This window comes from Orycteropus afer, unplaced genomic scaffold (assembly GCF_000298275.1).
Source record: "Orycteropus afer afer isolate SDZICR_OR568_19922 unplaced genomic scaffold, OryAfe1.0 scaffold00071, whole genome shotgun sequence".
NCBI lineage: Eukaryota > Metazoa > Chordata > Mammalia > Tubulidentata > Orycteropodidae > Orycteropus > Orycteropus afer.
The window spans coordinates 2652398-2660866 of NW_006921658.1; the positions used below are offsets into that span (position 1 = coordinate 2652398).

At 34.5% G+C, this 8469-nt stretch overlaps 1 protein-coding gene across 1 annotated transcript in view; it reads left to right on the forward strand.

The window, feature by feature from the left end:
* The window catches only part of ZGRF1 (zinc finger GRF-type containing 1), a 169624-nt gene extending 162587 nt beyond the window's left edge, over positions 1-7037 (forward strand). Inside the window, exons 22-27 of the mRNA XM_042780931.1 lie at positions 813-940; positions 2865-2988; positions 5320-5496; positions 5622-5756; positions 6446-6707; positions 6880-7037. Coding sequence (XP_042636865.1) covers positions 813-940; positions 2865-2988; positions 5320-5496; positions 5622-5756; positions 6446-6707; positions 6880-7037 — 984 coding nt within the window. The remainder of the gene's footprint in view (positions 1-812; positions 941-2864; positions 2989-5319; positions 5497-5621; positions 5757-6445; positions 6708-6879) is intronic.
* The last annotated feature ends 1432 nt before the right edge of the window (positions 7038-8469 follow it).

The window sequence follows — 8469 nt, forward strand, 5'->3', positions numbered from 1 at the left end:
AGTAGGCTACTAGGCTAATGACCACATCCAATTAGAAAATTCAAAGATTTTTCTATTGTTTATATCTCATTCCAAAGATTGCTTATTAACTTTTAACAGACTTTTTGCCTTGAGAATAATGGCCTTCTGCCATAATATTCAAGGTCATTGAAATTTAAAAGTACTTATAGACTTTAATTTACTCATGTTTGGAGTTAACATCTTTGCCTTCTTAAATAAATCAAAATTCTAATATGTTTGAAGGTTAAGTAAAGGACAGTTCATTAGTATATTTAATAATCTTTATTGAGAATTTCAGCCTGTGTAGCTATAATGTATATTGTAATTCATCCTCATTTGGAAGGATAAAATATGTGTGCCATCCATGATATTTTTTAATCCTTGATAAAATCCTTCTGAAAATCACAATGTTCCTTTTTTTGTTCTTATTAATGGTCTATGGTGTAAGTAGCCTATATTCTGTTATTTCCATTTTATGTGTGGGAATAATGAAAATGTGGAGATAAGTGACCTATGATTTATGATTGCTAGTAATTAAATTAGGAGGTCTGGTGGCATAGTGCTTAAGGCATTTGACTGCAAACCAGAAGACTGGTGGTTCAAGCCCACCAGCCATTCCATGGAAGGAAGACTGGACAATCTACTTCCATAAAGATTTATTGCCTCAGAAACCCAAAGGGGGTAGCTATGAATCAGAATCAACTTGGAATTAGGATGAGCTCTCTTTTTTATTTTAGCCTACACTTCTTTGGTAAATACATTCTCCTATTTCCTTTCAATAGTTAATTAATAACATCTTTGTTATAATAAAGGTCCGAGTTGTTGGAGTTACCTGTGCAGCCTGCCCATTCCCATGCTTGAATGATCTTAAATTTCCTGTAGTCGTGCTGGATGAAAGTAGTCAAATAACTGAACCGGCCTCTCTCCTTCCCATTGCAAGGTAATATAAAAGATTCTTTTCTTGAAGACATACCGATCTCACAGTTACTTCAGGAATTTGCTCAGTTCAGTTTCTTACTAAACTCTTCCAAGGATTTTTAGCAATTCAGGCATGAAACTGATTTTTGAAAAGAAGAATACAGAGAAAATTTTTAGTTACTATATCAAAATGTTGTTAGATCCCAGTTTCCACATTTGGGCCTTATAATCCTTAAAGCTTTAAATAGTCTGTATTGGTTACCTAGTGCTGCTCTGACAGGAATATACCACAAATGAGATGGCTTTAACAAACAGGAGTTTATTCTCTTAATTTGGAGGCTTTAAGTCTGAGTTCAAAGTGCCAGGCTCTAGGGGCTGGGTGAAAGCTCCTCAACCTTGAGCTTCAGCTCTGTCTCTTATTCCTGGCCCACTGAAGCTAGAGGCATCTCTCCACTCAGGCAGCTGCTAGTTGCTGAGGCTGACAAACCCAAGGTCAACAAGTGAAAAGGCACAGTACCAATATTACCAAACCACACTGCAGGCCATTAATTCAAGTCCATTGAAAGTCCCAAGGTCAGCAGAGCATGACAGGCTGCTGGACATCGACATGGCTACGTGCAGGCTTCGAACGTGCCATAAGCTAGAGACCATTCCCTAAGGCTTCTCCTTATATACAGGAAGCAGATCACATCCCTAAGGCAGCTACTCAGCTACTCACAGTAGATTCCACCATGGAGTTTATTACCAGTCTCATCATGGGGAATACTACCACCAGCTGCCCAGCCACTCAATCAGGCCCAGCCAAGTTGACACACAGACTTAACTACCACATAGTCTTAATGCAAGGATTCTACTTATGACCTTCCAGATTTCTTAACTAGATTAAATGTTCCTATTTAGTCAGGGTTTGAGTACCTATCTCTCCTGATGAATGCCCTTCAGTCCTTTTACTATGATATAATTCTAGTGTTTTGATTCTGAAAATAATTTTTAGATTATAAAAGTATATACAGGAAAAACAGTTGAAAATGAAAGTGTTGCCTAAAATTTAAAAGACTTGAAATCTAAACTGTCCCAGTAAATTGGAACATTATGCTTTTAAACCATCTCTTATTGATGTAAAGGTCGTGGGAAGAGTACTGGACCCAGGAGGCCTGAGTTCTAGTCCTTGTTCTGTCCCCAGTTAAGGAGGGAGTAGGGGATGAACTGTTATAGTTTACCTGTGACTTGGGTGTTCCAGTCATAAGACTTTCAGTTTTAAAACTGGAGTAGTCCTGGGAAAATTGGGGCAAATTGTTCACCCCGCTGGGGAGGTAGGGGTAGAGAAGGCATAAGGAGGCCCAGAGTAGAGGCTCGGGGAATACTTGATGAGTGTCTACTGTATATTAAACACATTACATAACTCAATCCTTATAATAGCCATGTAAGGTATTATTACCTCCACAGTACTGATAAGGATACTGAACCTTAGAGACATACATAACTTTCTGTGTCCACAGGATATAATAGAGCTGAGATTTGAACACAGGTTTGTCTAAAAACTTGACTTTTCCTACTATATCTGGCTGCTGTTTAGAAAGGTGTTTAGCCCCTTTGAGCCTAATTTACTTCATCTCTGCAACAAAAGATTAAGCCAAACAACTTCTAAGAAATCATGTAAGTCTAAAAGTCTTTGGATTCTAAAAATCAGTGTTCCAAAGTGTGTTCTGTAAAATATACAGGAGCAGCAAGTACTTAATAGATTTTATGGAAAAACTAAAACTTTTTGAAAGTTTCTTTATTGAATAACTTCTCAAGGCCTTTAACATAGTTCTTGGCACTAATAAGCCTTTTTAGTTCACAGAATATTTCATGGAATTCAAATTATTTAGAATATATTTTGGAAAGCATTGCTATTAATGTCCTTTTCCCATTGCCAAGAATGATTTTCAAAACTCTGTTTATAGGTTTGAATGTGAAAAGCTGATTCTTGTTGGAGACCCTAAACAACTGCCTCCTACTATTCAGGGTTCTGATGCTGCTCATGAAAATGGATTGGAGCAAACTCTTTTTGATCGACTTTGCTTAATGGTACATACTGCTGAATTCATACTGAATGAGCACTTATTGATTACACACTGTGTAGCTTCATAAAGAATGAAAATAATAGCATCAGAGTTGTCTAGAAAGTACTCATCTTAATTTGAGCACCCCTTGATAAAGAATAGTTACCTTGTGTCCTAATAGGTAATGATTATATTGCTTTTGCTCTTACACTGAAAAAACTACATAGCTCCTCAGATGATAGGTAAATGAATCCATGGATTCAGTACTGATCATCCATCTCTAAAACCAGCATTGCTATGGAGCTCTACTTCAGATTTTTGAAAATTTAAAAAATGAATTATTACTGTTTTTAAATTGAGGTGAAATTATATAACATAAAATTAACCATTTCAAAGTGAGCAATTGAGCAGCATTTAGCATATTCACAGTTTTGTACAACCACCTCCTCTTTCTAGTTCCAAAACATTTTCATCACCACAAAATAAAACCCTGTACCCATTTAGCAATTAGCTTAATTATTTTGAGGTTCATCCACATTGTAGTATATACTTGCACTTCACTCCTTTTTTTGTGGCTGAATAATAAAATACTCCATTGTATGTGTATACTACAATTTATTATACATTCATTGTTTCTATTGTTTTGATACAATCCTAAATCAATCCATTTTTGTAAACAGAAGGTTAAATATTCCAGCCAAAAGAATTGTAAAAACTTTGACAAAAAAAACTTTGTCATGGTTTCTAGTTTAAATTGCAGTTAAGGAGTTATTTTGCTTAATAATCTAGTTTTTTAACAGAAGAAGGGAGACTCAAGTGAAACTAAAAGAATTGTTAGAGCTAAAGTAAATATTTCTTCATCCATGAGAGAGAGAGCAATTTACAAAAGATCCCTTTAACAAGAAATTTTAGATGGAATGGGATGATTTCCTTGCTCAAACATGCAGAGGTATTTGCACTCTAATGCATCTTTCCTGCTTTTTTTATCCCTTTCCAAGTTCCTATGTAGTTGGTTACATCATTCATATTTTTGTGCTCTCTGGGTTTATAACATACACCTTCTGTTTTAGAACCGTACCAAAAAAGCCCAAATGCACTGCTGTGGAGTCGGATCCAACTCATAGCAACCCCTCCTTGGGTTTCTGAGGCAGTATCACTACAGATGTAGATTGCCCAGCCTTCCTTCTGAGGAGTAGCTGGTGGGTTTGAACCTCTAGCCTTCTCCTTAGCAGTCAAGTGCCTTAGACAGTATGCTATCAGAGCTCCTTTAAAACCATAGTGTGTATAATGATTTAGAATTAATTAATTAGTTCTGTATTTGAATAGATACAATATTTAACTGCTATATTCGTCTGGATGTCTTGAACTTCATCATCAATTTAATTTCTCTAACATCAGACATTAGTTGTTTCTTATTACAAATAGCATGTTTGCACTAAAGCTTTTTGTTGGAGGTTCAAATGCCCACTGACTTGCACTTATCGACAAATTTATACCCTAAAGAATAACTCATAGCTGAGGATTGATTTTTCTTGTGTTATTTATTTATTTTTTGTCCCATATAAAATACTTTGTCTTTGTAATCATGAATTTTATTATGAATGTCTTATTATTATTAGAGAAGTTTTTCATTATTCAAAATGTTCTAGTAATACTGTAGAACTTTTTGGAAAAAAGAACATGATCCAAAAGAGATCTAAAGTAGCTGGGACTTGGATTTTATGATATATGAACAAAATCCGAAACTTCTTTGAAGACCCTGCATGAAGAAATGGCTTTTACTCCAGGAGGAATGTTAATTAATGAATTAGCAACAGCACTTTCTAACTATTTTAAAGATTTCTTTTCAATTTAGTCTTAGGCTAACTCCGAATAGATTTATGAAACCATAATTTTAAATGTCAAACTTATTAGATAATATATCTAACACTTGGAATATTTTATAATTTTCTAGTGTAATATAATTTACTATGAAAAAAGTATATATTTTTTAAGGAGCTCTGGTGGCGTAGTGGGTAAAGCACTTGGCTGCTAACCATAAGGTTGGCGGTTCAAACCTACAAGCTGTTCTGCAGGAGGATGACACAGTCTACTTCCATAAAGATTTACAGCCTTGGAAAACCAATGGGGTCATTATGAGTCAGAATTGATTCAATGGTAGTGGGTTTGGTTTTTGTTGTTACTGTTATTATGAAGCTATTTTAGTAATTTATTTAAAAATAATTTTTATATATACTCTGTTCTATTAAGGAAATATTCCTATCCTATGAGCACACTATAGCAATATTTTTAAATATTTTCATTTCCTTTCCATGCAAATTTTACTTTCTTATTTTTCTGTATTTAAATTTCTTAGGGTCACAAGCCAGTTATACTGAGAACCCAATATCGTTGTCACCCTGCTATCAGTGCTATCGCTAATGATCTGTTCTATGAAGGAAACCTTATGAATGGTGTTTCAGAAACAGAGAGAAGCCCTTTGTTGGAATGGCTGCCAACCCTGTGTTTCTATAATGTCAAAGGACTGGAACAGGTAAATGACATTAATGTTGATGAGAGTAAACACATTTAATTTTATTGTTGTTGTTTATATGATTTTACTTGGTCTTACCCTAGCCCTTTTGGGAAATATAATTTAGGATCTATTTTTTATTCCAGATTGAAAGAGATAATAGCTTTCATAATGTGGCAGAAGCTGCTTTTACACTCAAGCTGATTCAGTCACTGATTGCAAGTGGAATAGCAGGCTATATGATTGGGGTGATAACATTATACAAATCCCAGATGTACAAGGTTTGTAATATACATTATAATATTTATCACATATTAAATATTACACTTACATGTTATTAATAGTTAACATTACATTGAACGGTTTGTTTGGTGTTTGGAAAACCTTGGGAGCTATCGTTAATAATTTATTAAAAGAAAACATTTTGATTTCTGTTTAGGCTGGCTTTTTTTCTATATAATTAAATGTAAACCTAACAAAGTTTAATTAAATTCAGTTTTCAGCTGTTGGGACAAAAATGCAAATAAACAAATTATAGGGAGGAAAGTATGGGGTATGCTTTATGTTTTGGGACAGATGGAATGTCTTTTTCCCAAAATGTTCTTTCATTATTATTAAATTTTATCAGTAAATCAGGGATATATAACTGATATGAAGGTACATGAGACAATTTCCTCCTAACTACATTTTTTTTAAAGTACTTTTCATTATTAGTTTATTTATCACCTCTAATTACCACATCCAAATGAGCTTCCTAGCAATGGAAAAGGTATCACTTTCAATTTTATTTCATAACCAATGTCCAATTTGATGATTAATTTATCATCTTAGAAATTAGGCAAATCTATGTGAGTCATGAAATGAAAAATTATATTATTAGGTAAATTAAAATGGTTACTATGCATCAGTTCAGAAGCATAAGTTCTTTATGATACTGCACTGCTTGATCCCTGTCTTCTTTTCTACACAGCTTTGTCATTTACTCAGTACAGTGGACTTCGACCATTCCAATATTAGAGCTGTCCAGGTGTCGACGGTAGATGCTTTTCAGGGAGCTGAAAAGGAGATCATAATTCTGTCCTGTGTAAGGACAAGACAAGTGGGATTCATTGATTCAGAAAAAAGAATGAATGTTGCATTGACCAGAGGAAAGAGGCATTTATTGATTGTGGGAAATATAGCCTGTTTGAGGAAAAATCGGCTATGGGGACGTGTGATCCAACACTGTGAAGGTAAAACGAAAATATTTTTAGTTTAAACAATTTGAATTCAAACTAACTTTTTGGGGAGGTTTGAACAGGAACAACACTAAATGGGCCATTGTGGGAGATGACTAAAACAATAATAATACAGGGATCATTATAAAATATGCAACAGTTATCTCATGTTTTGTATCTTTTTAAGGAAGAGAAGATGGATTGCAACATGCAAGCCAGTATGAGCCATGGCTCAACCATCTCCTAAAAGATTATTTAGAAAAAAGAGCAGAAGAAAAACAGCAGAAAAAGAGTGAAAAAGAGAAATCTCCAAGTAAACTTCTTTCACAAACAGACATTGTGTAGATATTTTGTAAGAAAATTTAAATTCATTTTATCACTTGGATTTTTTATATTCTTATTTCCCCAAAACGCTTGTTGTGTGTTGGGGGGGAAATTGTGATATTTAAATGGCATATTAAATAAATGCATCCCAAAAGTTTTCCTCTTCAAAAAAGTACAAATTATTTATAGTAAGATAGGCAGATGTTGAAGTGAATATAAAATCTTACTAATAAAAATTTTTCTTAAAACCATGCCTTCTCTTAGCTGAAGAAATGAGTTTTACAAAACTAAAGCCTCCATGGGGAATATCAGTATTACTTCAAAATATGTGGATATCTCAAAAGCTCATCTGTTAGAATGGATCTGCACAGTCAGTTATGCCAACCTACTCCTTTTTGAACTATGACTTTATATTTTAAGAATAAACATAATGCCCTATCTATTTTCTAAAGTTTTAAATCCGTTGTGTGGGTTATAATAAATTACGGATAACATTTCAAAGAATAGGAATTCTGAAATACTTCATGCAGATCCTGTACATAGACCAAAAGGCAGTCATTTGAACAAAACAAGGGATATTGCATGGTTTAAGCACAGGGAATGTGTACATCACAGGTGTATCCTTTCACTGTATTTATTCAATCAGTATTCTAAGCAAATAATCTGAGAAGCTGGACAACTTGAAGAAAAATGTGGTATCAGGATTGGAGGAAGACTTACTAACAATCTGACACACTCTAGCTTGCTGAAAGTGAACAAGACTTGAAGTGTTTATTGATGAAGATCAAAGACTGCAACCTTCCATATAGATTTCACCTCAACATAAAGCAAAACTCCTCAGTACACTAATAAGGAACATCATGATAAATGGACAAAAGACTGAAGTTGTCAAGGATTTCATTTTACTTGGATCTTCAATCAATGCCGATGGAAGTAGCAAAAAAGAAATCCGCTAACATATTGCACTGGCAAATCTGATGCAGAAGAACTCTTTAAAGTATTAAATAGCAAAGGTGTTACTTTGAGGACTAAGGTGTACCTGACCCTAGCCATAGTGTTTTCACTTGTCTCATATGCATGAGAAAATTGGACAATGAACAAGAAGAACTGAAGATACATCGATGCCTTTAAATAATGGTGTTGGTGAAGAATATTGAATATACCATGGACTTCCAGAAGAATGAACAAATCTGTCTTGGAAGAAGAACAGCCAGATACTCCTTAGAAGTGAGGAGGCAAGACTTCGTTTCATGTACTTGGGACGTGTTATCAGGAAGGACCAATCTCTGGAGAAGGACATCATACTTGGTAAAGTAGAGGGCCAATGAAAAAGAGAAGGGCCTCAATGAGATGGAATGATGCATTAGCTCCAACAGTGGGCTCAAGCATAGCAACAGTTGTGAGGATGGCATAGTATTGACAGTGTTTCATTCTGTTATACATATGAGTTGGA